The sequence below is a fragment of the Cervus elaphus genome, chromosome 4 (genome assembly GCF_910594005.1).
Source record: "Cervus elaphus chromosome 4, mCerEla1.1, whole genome shotgun sequence".
Classification (NCBI taxonomy): Eukaryota; Metazoa; Chordata; class Mammalia; order Artiodactyla; family Cervidae; genus Cervus; species Cervus elaphus.
This window is the reverse complement of record NC_057818.1, coordinates 4,357,058-4,373,408: the sequence shown is the minus strand read 5'-3', so window position 1 is coordinate 4,373,408 and position 16,351 is coordinate 4,357,058. Positions and strand designations below refer to the sequence as shown.

Genomic DNA, 16,351 nt, shown 5'->3' with positions numbered 1-16,351 from the left:
GGTTATAAAGCAGTTAAGAGAAAACACAAATTAACTGTTTAGAGCTGAGAATCAGAATTCTCAACTGCAATATCAAAAGCTAGAAGATAAAGAAATGGAATAACATTGCCCAAAAACATTGCTGAGAAAAAAATTACTGCCAAAACAGATTTTTATACTCTGCTAAATTATCACTCAATAGTTACAGCAAATAAAAACATTTTTTTATTTGCAAGCAAAAAAAGTGTTTAGGAACTTTAAGAATCCACCTGCCAGGACTTTCCTGGTATTCCAGTGGCTAAGACTCTGCGCTCCCAATGCAAGGGGCCTGGGTTCGATCCCTGGTCAGGAAACTAGATCCTGTATACCACAACTAAAAAGATCCTACATGCCGAAACTAAAACCTGGCACAGTTAAATAAATAGTTAAAAAAAAAAAAAAGAATCCTCCTGTGATGCAGGAGACCTGGGTTCGATCCCTGGTCCAGGAGCTAAGACCTCACATGCTATGGGTATCTACCACAGCTGCTGGCTCTGTACTCTGGAGCCCATGAGCCATGCCCACTGAGCCCACACACCACACCTACCATAGCTTTGGTATGACAGTGCCCAAAAGCCCATGCTCTGCAACAAAAGAAGCTGCCACAAGAAGCCCAGGCACCGACTAAAGAGCAGCCCATGTTCACTGCAATTAGAGAAAGCCCACGTGCTGCAACGAGGACCCAGCAGAGCCAAAAATAAATAAATAAAAATTTTATAAAGTGTTTATGTTTAACATATTCTCACTGAAAAAATTTAACGCCTACCTCTAGAAGAAGGAAATTAACTCAGAAGGCTGAAGTATGATGAAAGAAGGAACAGTAGGCAAAAAATCTGCTAAGCAGGTGGTGACTCCAACCAAGCAGACATTATCAAATAAGAGGCTAATTCTAGAGTATAAAAACAGAAATGAAGTGGAATTAGAATACTCAATCTCAACAATGTTTAAGACAAACTGTGGGTTCTTTTTTATTTGGGAAGACAGTAGTGATATTAATTTAACATTAGATTATTTTCAAACATGCAGGCCAAAAATTTAAGAGTAGCCTCTTAAAGAATTGAAAGTTCCCAAATGGTGATAAAGAAAACAAGTTATATAGTAGAAAGAAGGAAAGCAGAAAAATGCAAACAAAACACATGATATATAACACAAAATAACAATATATATAGTAAGATATTAAATTAACATATAGTTGTATTCACAATATTTTTTAAATGAATTAAATGTGCCAATTAAGTCTCAGAGTTTTTTCCCCCCACTCAGAGTTTTTAAACAGTCTCAGATTAGCCTGAAAAAATATCCAACTATCTGTCATTTACAGAAGATACATCCAAGACATTAGGACAGGGGCTGAAAATAAAAGGACAGGAAAAGACACCAGCAAACAGTTACAAAAAGAACACTGACATTAATACCAAACAAAATAGACCAAAAGAAAAAGTATGTGAAATAATAAAGAAAAACAATCTCAATAAATGCACGGGGAAATCTGATAAAATAGCCATTTGTAATATTTAATTTAACAAATTAAGAACAGAAAGGAATTCACCTTTGAGGGAATGAAGGCTATCCAACAAAAACACAGACAATGCTTTTAATGCAAGAAGCACTTTCTTCACTAGGAGGAAAACAAGAATGCCCATGGTTATATAGATTCAAATAAACCTTTTAACACAGGAAACTGTCAGCAATCCTAAAGTAGGAAAGAGGCGTGACACACAAGAGAATCCGAAAAGAAGAAATGAAACATTATTATTTACCAACGCGATTCGCTCGGATTTTCTCTGTAGATGCTTTCCATTAAAACTATTAGACCTATGAGTTCAGCAAGTCTGCTGAATACACCAGAAACCTGAAATAGTTATAAAAAAATTTTAAACTACTACTTACAGCAATAACAAAAACTATAAGGTACCTACGGATAAATCTCATGAAAAAAGATTCGAGATCTTTAGATAATTACTCAGCTTCACCCAGAGACATTAAGAAGTTACTTTTAGGCTGGGGGTGGGGCAGCCCCCGGGATTGGGGCTGGGGGTGGGGAAAAACAAAAAAAGAAGTTACTTTTACTGATCACTTACTATCCGCTGGGCACTGTTTTGAGAGAGGTGGATATGTCAATAAGCTCATTTAATTGATACAAAGTACATATGAAAGATACAATTATTATAAGCCTCACTTAACCTTAACCACCACCCCACACTGCCTCTCCCAAGAAGGGGTGTCTCGTGTGCATTGGTGATACAGTGGTAAGCACAGGTGTCCTCCATGAAAGGGAGTCTCACTGCAGGCATCCCCCATACAGGAACCTCTGACTCAGACAAGTCAAGGCTCCAAAAGACATTCTCAGGTGATACAGAGGCAGACTTGACCGGAATTACCCAGCGTCCAGCTGTCTAAGACTCTCAACTGAAAGCAAGAAGCCCCTTTTGTACCAGATGAGATCACAGCACAGCACACACCGGGACCTGATACACATCAGATCACATAAGGACACAGACCAACTCGGAAGAAAGCAGACCTCCACGTGAGGCCTAGCCACCCCTTCAGACACCACGTCACTTTAACATCATGTGGTTTTCCCACTCCTAGCAACAGATCAATCTACATTCCTCAGACTTGAGATGCTTCACATATTAGGACTTTATGCTGCTTTGCAAAGTCAAGAACTTAGTGGATATTCAATTACTCAAGACTTTTTAGTAACATTTGAAAATTCTGGCTAATGGAAATGCAATATTTATTTTGCAACTTTTCTATAAGTCTGCTGCTGCTGCTAAGTCACTTCAGTCGTGTCCGACTCTGTGCGACCCCGTAGACGGCAGCCCACCAGGCTCCCCCGTTCCTGGGATTCTCCAGGCAAGAACACTGGAGTGGGTTACCATTTCCTTCTCCAATGCATGAAAGTGAAAAGTGAAAGTGAAGTCGCTCAGTCGTGTCCGACTCTTCACAACCCCATGGACTGCAGCCCACCAGGCTCCTCCGTCCATGGGATTTTCCAGGCAAGAATACTGGAGTGGGTCGCCATTGCCTTCTCCTTCTGTAAGTCTGAAATTATTTCAAAGCTTAAAAAAAGTTAAAAAAAAAAATTCTGTTCTTATATCTGTTAAGTCCATTCCCATCCGGTTCATGGGTAGACCTAATTTTATAAAGACACAATGTAAAACTCCAATAAATATCCTAACAGTTCCTTCCCCACAGAAGCTGACAAAGCTGATTTTAAATTTTATATGGAAGCAAAAGGCACCAAAAATAACTAACCAGTTTGTGTTTTTATTGTTGTTGTCTGTAACATACAGAACTGTTTATTCTGCTGCTTGCAATACAAAGACATAGGGAAATGTTATTGTTTGTGCAATATAGTAGGGGAAAAAATATGAAACTGCCCACTAGGGTCAGTTTGCCAGATGTCCTGTCATTAAGAAAAACAGATATAAACAGAGCAGTTCCTGGTACTGTGTACTTCATTTTGCTGATTCTATCCGATTCCCTTCTTTGTCCCCTAGAAAGCTTTATTTAGACAACACAGCTTTGAAAGAGAATAAATAACAAGTTGAAAGGATTTGCCCTTCCACACAGCAAGACAAAACTACAGTAATTAAGAAAGTATTAGCACAAGGATAGACAACTTGGCTGATGGAACAGAACAAAAAGCCCAGGAACAAACCTATGCCTGGAAGGAAACTTGATTATTTTGATAGAGGTATTCTGAAACTTGATAAAGGTAGCTTTACAGATCAGTAGGAAAAGGCTTTATCATTCCTCACTTGCTGTTGAGAGAGCTGGCTATTCATATGGAAGAAGGAAAAGATACCCTTATCTTATCCCATTCAAACAACTTAAATCTCCATAGCTTAAGGACTTAAATATGAAAGACAAAATTCAGAAACTTTCAGAAGACAATATAAGTTATCTCTTCTGACCTCAAGGAAAGACAACCTTTCTTAAGACACAAAATGCATAAGCCATGAGGGAAAACATTGGGATATATATTAAAGGTAAATTAACCATAAGAAATTGCAAAGAGAATAAAGAGATAACCCACAAACTGGGAGATATACATCTGTATGACATATGCTTCAGATGTGTACCTGGAAACAAATGAAACAAAAACACAAATTCATATTATATGGACTAGTAAGAAAAGGATGAATCATCCAATATAAATATGGATAAAAGACAAGAACAAGCATGATGATTAAAAATACATTAGCATATTATATGTAAATTTTATTATATCAAGTATATAAATAACAAAAATCACAATGATACACCATCTCACACTTTAACTAGAGTTTGCCAAAAATTCAAGTATGACAATATCAAGTTTTGGCAAGAACATGGAACAAGTGAATATATGCTATCTGGGGAGTATAAAATTGGTACCAGCACACTGGTCATCTACTGGGCAGTATTTAATCAAGAGTCAGACCCTCTTGATGAGCCTATGACCCAGCAATCTCATGATTAAGAATGTACTCTAGAAAAACTCTCACTCAAATATGCAAGGAAACAGCAAAATATTCTCAAAGTAACTGAAAATAACTTTAATACCCACTGATATCCAAGAGAATGGGTGGATGAATGGTGATATTTGTGCTATATTCATACAGTAGAGAAGAGCAGCAAAAATGAATGTGCTAGAGCAACAAATAGTAAAGTGGATTTACAGATCCCAAATCCAATTTTGAGGTCTATCTATAGACAGAGATATAAAGATGAGACATTATGAAGTTTAAGTTAAATCCTGTAAATACTCTTGGACAGAAACAGGCAGTACAAAGTAGGAACATATATAGGATGATCAACAGGCGAGTCAGGGCAGAGGTTACCTTTGGGAGGGAAGGAGAAACATGAATCGCTTGAGGTCCATACAGTTACATCTATAATGTCTATTCACTTATCTGCTTGGTAGGTAAGCACATTCTCCCTTGAATGCCTGAAACAGCTCATTTTTGAAAAGATTCCAAGAGACAAGAATTCCTACTCAGAGTCACACCAATATTTGATTTCCTAAAATGTGCAAGTGAAACCAAAACTGAAATAGAACGAACCCCTGTGACCCTTCCATCTTGCAGTCACAGGACTGGGGCTTCACAGAGTTCATCTAATGTGAACGGACAGGAAAAGGAAGGGTCAGGCTCCAGCCTGGATCCCATGACAAGATGTACCCTGGGGACCCTCCGGGAAAAGAGAGGAAAGTTATTCTGCTATTTTATAAAAGTGATAATCATTTTTAAGAAATTGTTTTGAACTCCTTAGGCAAAAGGCATTTTGTAAGCATGTCATCAATTAAGAATATTGAGCCCCACTATACCATCTAAGAGAAATGTGAATTCTCAGAACAGAGGTTCCTACTGCTTTTTCCTTGTTTGAGCAAGTTGGTTAAAGTCATCTCTGCAGGATGTATCCATAATCTTAGAGGCCTGGATACCTTCAAGGCCCACAACTCCCCCTCCCAGTTCCCTGCTTCTGCCCTTTTCTCTTAGTTATTGCTGGCTCTTAGGCATCAAACGCTGGCTTCCTGTTCCCCCTCACTGAGCTCTGGAGACTTGGAACTGGTAAAAGGCTTTGAAGAAAAGTACAAAGCCAGGAAAACACGGAATGGAGACAGCTCTGACTTTCCAAAGGAAAGCAAATCTCAACAGTTGTAATAACCTTTCAGACTTTCCTTCTCTGTAGCTTACATAAGACGTGGTTCAGACACGAGGACCAAAGAAGCACTGTTAAGTCACTGAGGTTGGAAACAGTGAAAACTCGGGTTCCGGCGGGCAGAGAGGCTGAAGACAGGCATTCTGGGTGCTGGTAGTATAATCCTGGCTTGTTCTGAAGTCTCGGTGTCTCGAGCATCCCCTTTTCACCATCCCACAAAGACAATGGCTCAAGGGTTCCCTTTGAGTGTTATTCTAAGTGCTTTATTAGATCTGAAGTCTTAAGAGCGCAGACCCTGCACAAATCCTCTCTGTCTGAGGTGGTCAGCGCCAGGAACCATGCCACCATTTCACAGTGTGAAAAAGGAGGCATGCTCGTGGCTTACGAGTCTCATCATCAGGACCACAGTCATCCCTTGATCCAGAAATACAAGGGATTTGAGGTCGTTCTAGTACACAGCCTCAGGCCCTCCAACCCAAGGACTCGGTTTCCTGATCCTTTTACACTACAATGCTGTTTTAATGAAGAGTTTGAATGCTGAAACTCCAATCTCATTGGTCAGGACTCTGACAGTTCTCTGAGCACAGGCCTTCCCCATTCTATTCTGCTGCCCTGCACTTTGAATTCAAGGCTTGCTGTCAGCCCGGAAAGCACCAGAGTTCCGACATGGCAGCCCCTTGGTTATGTTCGACCGAGGGACTTATCTTCCACAACCTACTCAAATCCTCCCCCAACAGCTACCAAAAATTCCCCTGGTGAGAAATGCTATTATGAGAAGGAGTGGCTGCTTTGTGACTCACACTGTTTCATTAAAAAGATTTTTTTTTTTTTTTCAAACAAATGTTCAGTAGAAGAATCCAAAGGTTTTCCAAAGCCAGGGCAAAAACAGAACAGCTCATAATACTATTTCTCAAAGGCCTGCCACTTCATAGGAGATTCCTATACCTCAAAATACTGGAGATGCTTAGACTCACTATTCTTTTACATTGCATCTGGCCTCTGGGTGGAGAGAAGGTAGGAAATGGATGGATTAAACACAGCCAACACGACTGGGCTTGTTCAGATATTAAGATGGAAGGCAGCTAGCTTGCAAGCCAGTCCTGAGCACAGGCCTTGAATTTAACCAGAGTTCGCCAGGGCAACTGGCTACAATGGTATGACTCTTTCAGCCATTTCTGACCAGGATTGAGGAAATCTAACCTTTTAGTCTGTAATGCTTATCACAGTAGTGGGCAGTGTTGTCACAAAGTTCCTTTGAAAAGCTGACTTACATGGCGCTGTACCTTTGAGGGTATTAGAAGTGTGCATGATCTAAAGCGAATAAAACAATATTACAGAAAACTCATTTGGTGCTCGCTTCGGCAGCACATATACTAGAGTTGGAACGATACACAGAAGATTAGCATGGCCCCTGCGCAAGGATGACACGCAAATTCGTGAAGCGTTCCATATTTAAAAAAAAAAAAAAAAAAAGAAAACTCATTTGTATTGATGGTAGACCAAGTGCTCCATCAGTTTAGACTGTAATCCCTAGGGCTCCCTCAAATCCTTGCAGGATTCCTGGAGTACTAAGGTGGGAATCACGATAACGAATCCTAATAGCTTTCTCTAAGGAAAAGCACCATCTCAGCAGGGGTGGGGGATTAGGGGTGTTCTCCAAACACTGGAGAAATGTGGGCAAAATGACCAAGTTGGCTAAGGTCTTGGGGGGTCTCAGTTTTGCATTCTCCTCCTACCTCTGTCTCAGATCGTGTGGGCAACTCCAGATTTAAGTTTCTCCACATGCTAAAAATCAACTTCGACCTTAAAAGACACTGTACAATACAGAGGTGACTGATTACAGAATAACTCTTTTTGAAGCATGGCTTATTTAATTACATTTTGTAAAGGGCTGAAGGTAAGACCAATAAGCAAGCTGGAGCCATGGCAAGCCGAGTGTAATTCACCAAGAGTCCACATACACAGAAATGCAAGGAGAGGTTTCTCCAAAGATCATCCTTCAGAGACTAAGGTAACACCTCAACAGCCAAAGTCTACATAAAGCCTTTCAGCATGGAACATTCTTCTATATTCTCTACTTTGGGTAAAAAAAAAAAAAAAAAAACACTCAAATATAACACAGATTTAAAAATTATTCTGGGGGAGAAATAACATTTCGGTCACCAGCGTTGCCTTTAAAAATTACTTAAAACAGCACTAAAGTGTCAATGTCCTGGAGCTCACAGACAAAAACAAGACCAAGAAGGAAAAACTCTTACTTACATTTCCTGAAGTACATTTTGGCTTAGGATGAATTTTACAGACATGGGTTAAACAAGTGGTGAATGAGGCATCCAGAAAACAGTGTTCAGTGACCAGAAAGAACAGAGGCTCTAGGGATGACAAAGATACTGAAGGGCAAAGATAATTTCAAACAAATGTTTTTCTTTTGCAATTTCCATTGAGAAGAGGACTGCTCGTGTTGGCACATATGAGGAATTTCTTCTTGGTAGGCTCTTGACTGGAAACACAAAGAACAGATGACCTGCCCCAGCCCAGACACAGGACTGAGGAAAGAAGAGGAGACCATCCCTGCAGCAGCCTCATGGACAAGCACACGAATCTGTCTGTGTGTTCAACAGAGGAACGCTGAAGAAGGTCAAATCTTCCACAGGCTGCAGGATTCAGACTCTCTCTCAGAGGAGTGAGGAAGTAAGGATTCTTGGAAAGAACAAAGTAATGCTAATCATCTTCATCGTAAGTATATATGCCCGGCACCTAGGTATACTGGAAGCAATCACTCTCAGTTGAATACATCAGTGTCTTAGTTCAACAGATCTACACATACGGTTTCATACTTTGTCAGTTAAAAAATAAAATGAAAAAGGTATTTTGTCCACTTTAAAGTCTGGATTTATCCTAAGATCTTGACTTGTCTAGCTTCCCGGCTGGGGATAGAAGAAAGAGGATGTAACTCAGGAAGCCCTCCTGCAGCCAAGCAGCTAACGGCAAACACGCCTTAGGAGAAAAACCAGGGGAGGAGGCGCACAGGAGGAGAGGGGTCCCTGCCACAACCACTTTCTGTTCTGAGCAACTGGGGACCAAGGCAGACCGGCTCAGGCCTGCCTGTAGGAGAAAAACGCTTTGTACCGAGTGAAAGAAAGCGGGCAAAGACTGAACAATGGTCTTGCTGGGTGAATACACCCTCTGGGAGCAACAGAAGAGAAGATCTGTGTGGATTCCACTTGGGAATCTAGTTTAGAGATGTTGAAAGGGATGAATGCATAAGAAAAGCATTCGGAATTCTCTGGGGAGAGAAAAGTTAAATCCATGGTAGGGGTGCCTTTCATTTAGAGAGGGTATTCTGACTACATTTTTAGGATCATTTGTGACAAATTCAGGTTCTACTGAACTCGGGGAGTGGGGTCCTGCCATCTGCATTTGTTAACGAGGCTCTGGAGAATACTGGGCAGAGTCAAGTTTGAAAACTCTGTGAACCATTCACAGAAATCAGGAGAGATCAGTGTTTGTATCTGCCTCCTTCTCATTACAGATTTGGGAGCGCACTGTAAGTTCTTACCATGCGTCCTCTAACTTTACAGGGCAAAGCCAACTCCTCCTTCCTCTTTACTCCCAGCAGAGCAAGGCTGTACTCTCAATTCCAGCAACTCCAGGGAGATCTCAAGGTAAACAGTCTCGCCAGTCTATTCAGTACCCCAGCTGCTGCTTTAAGATTCCACTTTGTTCTTTATTTGCTTCACACCTGAGGGTTGCTCTTCAGGTTATTCACTCACACCGGCAACTCACCCCTCATCCATTCAGCCTATCAAAATCAGGAACCCAACTGTTGGTTTCAAGGATAAACATGTGACCTTTTGAGGAAATAAAGATTCAGAGGTGAAATCTGCCAGGTCTCATATTCAAGCCTACCCCCACCATAATCACTAGGAACCATCTGATTGAGACAGGCCATGACAAAGCTTGGAAAAGAGACAGATGAAAATTTGTATGCATTCCTCACAAGACTAGGAACAGGATTTAAGTTTTGGACTAACTTCAAGATTTTGGTACCACAACCTCAGTGACCCAGTCATTAAAAACACCCCCTACTTAAGGGTTAGTAAGAGCGAGACCAAGAGCCCATTTAAGTTACCACCACTGCCCTATGACATTTCTCCCAATTTTGAAACTGTCAAAATTGAAGTTTAGTTTTAAAATTGGGTTTATAAGTGCCCAATAAACTTGGGTTGAATATCACATCTGTAAAATACAAAGCATGTTCCTTTTCCCAAAAGCAACTAGAGTTGCATTTCTGGTAAAGAGTGGCTTTGGCTCAGAGAGTATTCCTTGTGACCTATTTGGGGTGTATCTCTGTTTAATGGCAAAATGTACACATCCCATAAAACACACATTTAAGAGTGAAACCACTTTGTTTTGTTTTGTTTTTTTTTGCAACACCTTTCAAACCTCAATGAGGAAGAAGTAACTGTGACCTTCAAGAAATTATCTTCTCCTCAAGGGAACCCTACTTTTCTTTTATAGAAAACAAGCCCTCATGGTAATAGAGAACTAAAAACTTCTGCTTTGTAAAAAGTCTCCCCCACCCCCCGCCCAAAAAAAAACTAGTCTTCATTAAGAATAGAACTTTTGCAAGGCAAGGACTCATCCTGCTACTTGGAGGCCACGGAATGGTTTTCCTTCTCCAGAAACCATGGAAAGGACCATTATATCCAGCACACCTAGAGTGAGGCACAAAGAAGCTTTCTGATCTACTCCGGTGGAATTGGCAACTCTAATTATTTAAGAATAGAGAAGATCAAATCACTTGAGAACCCCAGAGTGCCAGCAAAACAGAACCCATGAGATATCCTGCTGGCAGACTCAAAGACTTACCAAAAGTCACCTTCTACTGGCCCCTCTGGTGGCTTGGTGACCACAGAGAACAGTTTAGTTTTCTGAACATGCACGTGCATACATACATATGACTAAGAAGGCGGAGGGAGATCTCGATGACCAGTCATTTTATATTCAGGCCCAGGAAACGGGCAACCTCTTCCTTCCAACATGGTGGTCTCTGTATCTCCCCCACACTTGGCCATCTGCGTTCTGAATTAAACAGGACTATAAAAGGATGACCAGACCTCCAGAATACCACCCAGCAACCATTAGGAGTAAAAAAACCTTACAGCAAAACACATTTTAATGTGGAAATGAAGGGACTCAGACTCTATTAGGCGGCTCTTCTCAAATGGCACTAGTTATTATGGATGGCCCCCTCAATACAGGTCAGATTTCAGCAGAGAGCACTTGCTTTCATTCTGGACAAAGAGTTCACACGACTGTAAGTTTTTCTGCCCAGCAGATTCAGAGGAGGTGAAAGAAGGCAGAGGACTACAGAAGTGACCCCTGTAAGATAACCACTTTCCATTCCATGTTACTTGGCTTTCGTAAACACCCTTTCCTGAGACCACAACAGTGACCTGGCAAGGTAAGCAGAGCAGGTATTATCTCCATTTTACAGGTGGAGACACGGTTGACTTAGAGGTGAAATGACTCACTTGTACAAGGTCACAAGTCAGGCAGTTAAGGAGCCGAGCAGCCCAAGCAGGAGAGGAGCCCAGCCCTCTGACAAGCAGGCCGGTGAGATTGCCACAAGGTCCCCCAGCTTCCTTGTGTTTCAGGATGAGAGGAAGCAGACGGTAATGGCTAAGAGGTCAAGTGGATTCTGACACTGGCAGGCCTGCACTGCAATCCCAGCTCTACCTCCCATTAGCTGTCTGGCCTTGTGGAGGTTCCTTAACCTCCCTCGACACCTCAGTTTCCTCACCTGTAAAATGGGAATAAAAACATTTTACCTCCTACTGTTACAGTGGTGAGTGATGGACATACAGCATTCAAATTCATCCACTCAACAAATATTTGTGCCTGGAACACGGAGTGTAGGAGTCACAACAGTGATCAAGAGGCAAAGTCTTGCTCTCAGGGAGTAAATATTCAGTCAAAGTAAACAGAAAGAGTGTATGGATAACTAAAGTGTGTTAAGTGCTATTAAGGTAACAGGTGAGTGATGGGAGAGATTGACAGGAGGGAGGCAATTTTGAGTGGTCCCTGAGGAGAAATTTAAGTAAAGCCTAAAGGGATCATAAAAGGTTATCCATGTACGGAATAGAAGGGAAAGCATTCCAGGCAAAAGAGACAGAGCAAGCTAGGGTCACAACCCTGGCGAAGGCAAATGTGACTGCCGTGTATCCTCGCAGGATCTGGGGAACAACCTTTAGAGGCTGTATCTGTATTTTAAAAATAACAAAGACTTAAAAGAGCTGAGTTGTCTCATCCAAGATCTCAGCTCCTCCAAGAAGGAGGAGTGCTCACTGAACTCCCTTACTTACTTCACAGACAACTGTTTTCTGCGCCCATGAAGAGATCCAGAAGCACCTTGGAAACACAAACAACGACATCACAACAACTTCCAGACACCTAGTCAACCGTGCCCTGAAATCCTTACTCCTCTGCTCCTCAGACACAAGAGTGAGAACTGCTGGGACCTTACCCAAAGGCCCTAGGATGGAAACAAGTTTCTCAACATCTCAAGTGAGCGGCGAACAAGAGAGGAAAGGGATGTCCTGGAAGGAAGGACCTGTGGCCTGTTCCAGAAGGCGAGAGAGAACCACCGCTGCAGAAGAGCGGAAGCATCAAAGTTCCTCTCAAATGAGCTGCACAGGAAAAACTGATTATTTCACTCGAATAAAACAACAAATCCCTAAGGCAGTGGTTCTCAATCAGGTGACACTCGGCCCCAACCAAGAGCGCTCTGAAATTTGTGTGGGTGCTGAATGGCAGAGCCAGGTATGTCCAATGTCCTGCCAAAGGCCAAGATGGCCCTATGATGACTATATTACTCGAAATATTAACAGCCGCCCCCAACACACACACTTTAATGTCAACCCCTCAAAGGGATTAATATGCTTCAACTTTTCCTGTAGTCCCTGGTTCAGTGGCTCTTCCTAACCTCTGGCTGGAAAAAGAAAAAAAAAATTAAGGTTTTACAGCTGAGGGGTCTGAATTTTAGAATCCAAATGCAAGCTCATAACTCCAGCATGGAACTTGGTGGTGGAATAAGGAAAAAGAACTTTCTGGTAAAAGACAGACAAGAAATTTGAGCAGAAAAGGGAACTCCTTCTCTAAGATTACATTCCTGCAACACACAAAATTCTACCTGTGACTTTTGAGAACCGCCTTATAGTGATTTTCTGTTTAAACTCAGACACTAATGACAGTTCTCTTAAAAACTTAACTTACAATCACCTCAAAAATACACCTGATCCTTTCTGGACCAAATTTTATAAGGAAGATTACTAAGTTCAAGATGTCTAAACCTGCTCAAATGATGTCTGAAAGTGCCAGAGGTAATCAAGCCCTACATCTCTCCAAGGCAGAGTCCATGATATCTAGACATCTGTAAAGGGATTAAAATTCCATCCTAGCAATTAAAAGCCACTTTCAAGGATTAACCTAAATTAGTCACTATTCCTCCCTAAAAATCATTTCACAATCAGTTTAAAGAATTGGGAAAAAAAAAAGAACATCACTTCCAGAAATAGAGATCCAAAGTGTCTCCCCTATTTCACAAAAGCAAGCAGATAAATCCTCCATAGAGCAATCTCTCTTCTACACAGTATCTAAATTTTCTGAAGTCGCCCAAAGGAGTCTGAATATGCTAACTTCTTCACTCCAACTTGCCAATTAGTAAATAGCGGCCCCACACCCCTTCTGACCAATTTTCTAGAGGCCTAACCTGGTTTCTCAGGTTAGCTAAGCAGACAGACCTGTTTTCCTCCAGAAGCGCCTGCCAGTGTCTTTTCTGCCCTGCCAGAGTCTAGGAAATCCTCCTCCAGCTTTTTGCTGACCTGTCACCAGAAGTTCACAAAATGAATTCAACCAGGTCCTTTGACTCCTCCTTTCCCCCTGACATGTGCCAACAGCCGGGCAAGAGAACTGCCATGTCTTGGACACAAAAAGATGCAGAATACCCAAGCACTTTAGCATGGAGGAGAAGAAAAAAGATGGAGGGATCCAAGAGTCACTGAGCCAAAGCTGCTACTGCATGCAGCACGGGTAACCAGAGCCCCGGTCCCGCAAAGCCTCCCAGGGAGGCTCCCTGGCTGGGCCCTCCGACCAGCAGGCCACACCTGTCTATGGCAGCAGTTTGGCGGCCGCTCCATTTTAAACAATTCAGATTTCCAACACAGCCGCAAAACTGGGCACCCACTTCTCCAGCAAGAGCAACTGCCCTCATCCAAACCCCACTTGGCCCCAATTTTCTTTTCACACCCTTTGTCTGAGATGCTCGGTCAAATTGGATCCTTCTGTGTTACCGGAATACCCAGCACAATGCAGCAATATCAGAAAGGAAGCACGGAGGCCGACTTGCTACCAGCCAGACTTCTCTGAGGATGGGGAGGCCAATGAATGAGACTTCAACAGGCATCCACAAGTGAACCAACGCCTTAAGTCCTAACACACCTGGCTCTCCTCGGCCTCTCAGAAAGCCTCATTTCTAGAGGGTGGGTATTCCATTCATCCCTTGGCTTCGGGAACCAAGGGGACGGCAGCCAGATCCAGGTCGCGCACTCTACCTCCAGACCTTTTGCGTGCACGCGTGCGAAGGTGCGGGGCACCTCGGCGCGCCCTTCCTGGCACCCCACCCTCCGAGGCCTCCAGCGCCCGCGGACTCACCACTGTGCGAGCTGAACCACCGGGGTGCGATGTGCAGAGGTAGAGCATCCGCCAGCGAGGCTCGGGAGCCCAGGTACAGCATCCCGTCTCTATGGTGACCGCCACCCGTCTCCTGGTAACCATTGCCGTGGGCATAGGTGGAGTCGGACGCCGACCCTCCGCTGCCGGGCGCCCTCTCGGCGTCGCCGGCCCCCCGGGAGGCGGGGGTGTAGAGGCCAAAGGGCACCCCGCCGGCCGTGCTGGGGTCCATGCCCATGCCCGCCACGGAGCTGACCGAGCGGCTGCGGAGCCCCATGGCCCCGCCGCCCGCCCGGTAGTGCCCGAAGTGGGGCGCCCCTCCCGGCGGGGGCACGGCGCTGTCGTCGGTGGAGACCCCCGGGAAGGGGCCGCGCGAGCGGGCCGCCGTGCTCTGCTTGCCGCCCATGCTCGCCCGGGCCCCGGCGGGGCGGGAGCCTGCAGGCCGAGACCCTCCCCCTGTCCTCAGCGGCGGGGGCAGGGCTGGGCGGGCATACGGGGGGCGCAGAAAGGAGACCGGAGGGGAAGGGAAAAAGAAGGAAAAAGAGAGGACCCGGGCGGGACCCAGACTACGGGCTGCAGGCGTCCCAAGCCCGGCGCATGTTTCCCCTCACGGTCCGGAGAGGCGCGGTGCGCGGGCTCAGCGCGCCCCAGGCCGCCCCCGGGCTCCCGAGGGCCGGGCGCCGCGGGGAGGAGGCCGCCCGCCCGACAGCGGCCGCCGGAGGAGGAGGGCGGGGGCGCCGGCGCGTGCCGCCTCAGGACGCCGCGGCCGGGACGGCGGCCCGGACCCCCGAGGCCCGGGCGGGCTGCGGCGCCGGCGGCCCGCGGAGCTCGCGAAGCCGCGCTCGCGTCGCGCTCTCGGCCCTGCCGCGCGGGCCCCGCCGGCCGCGCCGCTCGCTCCCGGGCTGCGCTCGCCGGCGCTCCTCGCCGCCGCGGAGACAATGGAGGGCGGCAGCGCGCAGGCGCGGCGGCGCCCCCGCCCCCCGCGTTAACCCCTTCGCGGCCCGCGCGGCGCCGGGCGGGGACTCGGGGCGGGGACCCGGGGCGGGGACGCCTCGACCGTCTCGACCGCCCCGCCCGCCCCACCCGGCCCGGCCCGGCCGCCTCGGGGCCGGAGTGACCCGAGCCGCGCGCGGTCTGAACGAGAGGCGACGCGGCACCTTTAAGCCCCAGAGAGCAGCTGGTCATTCAGGGGGAATCCTCCCGTGGGCGGGGGGCGGCGGTGGTCCCGGGGGTGGGAAGGAAACCCGGGGAAGAAGAGAAAGGACTCCAGACGCCTACCTAGCCCCGAGGGTCACTGGTCAAGCTCCCCTCCCGGCACGAATTTGCACCCTCAGCACCCTCTGCTGGACGTGCTGTCCGTTCTATCTGAGGTTCAACGTCCTGGCACCTCCAACACCAGGAAGCTTAGCGTTCTGGGACTTGATAGTTTTTCCGGGATTAAACAGGGCTGGGGGGTGGGGGGGTGCTTGTGATTCCATATTTTGCTGCCAGTAGATCAGAACTTCCTATTTTGGACTTAAGCAAATGGGTAGATCCTTAGATAAAATGCGATTCTGAAAATCATCAGGTGTACGACAAAAAACAAAAAGATAACAGACTTGGAAATCTAATAATGCAGCTAGGACGAGTGATTTTAGAAACTCCCTGGATCAAGGAAGGACTCCTGTTTTGTTTATCGTTTATCCAGGTATGCATCGCAGGGACTGGGACACATCAGGTACCCAATATTTGCTCACCGGGTCTGTGTTTCTCAATGTCTCCCTCACATACTCACATTCACTCACTCGAGTGATTCATTCTTTCGTTCATTCATTTGTTCAACATCTATCTTTTAAGTGCTGAGTGCTGGCTAGGACTATCACTCAGTCCCTGGTCTAACTGACTTCCTTGTTCTCAATGTCAGATACTAACAAATCAAAGAGCCCAAACAGGGTGTAAAGAAATATTA

General features: G+C 45.2%; 1 protein-coding gene and 1 non-coding gene across 5 annotated transcripts in view; one reads left to right on the top strand and one right to left on the bottom strand.

Moving 5' to 3' along the window:
• ZNRF1 (zinc and ring finger 1) overlaps window positions 1–15,335 on the bottom strand; it is an 83,895-nt gene extending 68,560 nt beyond the window's left edge. For all 4 annotated transcript variants that reach the window (XR_006340424.1, XM_043898058.1, XM_043898059.1 and 1 more), the window contains exon 1: window positions 14,386–15,335. Coding sequence is in view for 3 of the 4 variants with exons in the window: in XM_043898058.1 (XP_043753993.1) it covers window positions 14,386–14,809 (424 nt within the window). In the remaining variant the exon portion in view is untranslated. The remainder of the gene's footprint in view (window positions 1–14,385) is intronic.
• LOC122692924 lies at window positions 7,020–7,126 on the top strand. Its single transcript, XR_006340736.1, has one exon. It is a non-coding gene; the product is annotated as a U6 spliceosomal RNA (small nuclear RNA).
• Window positions 15,336–16,351: the final 1,016 nt, after the last annotated feature.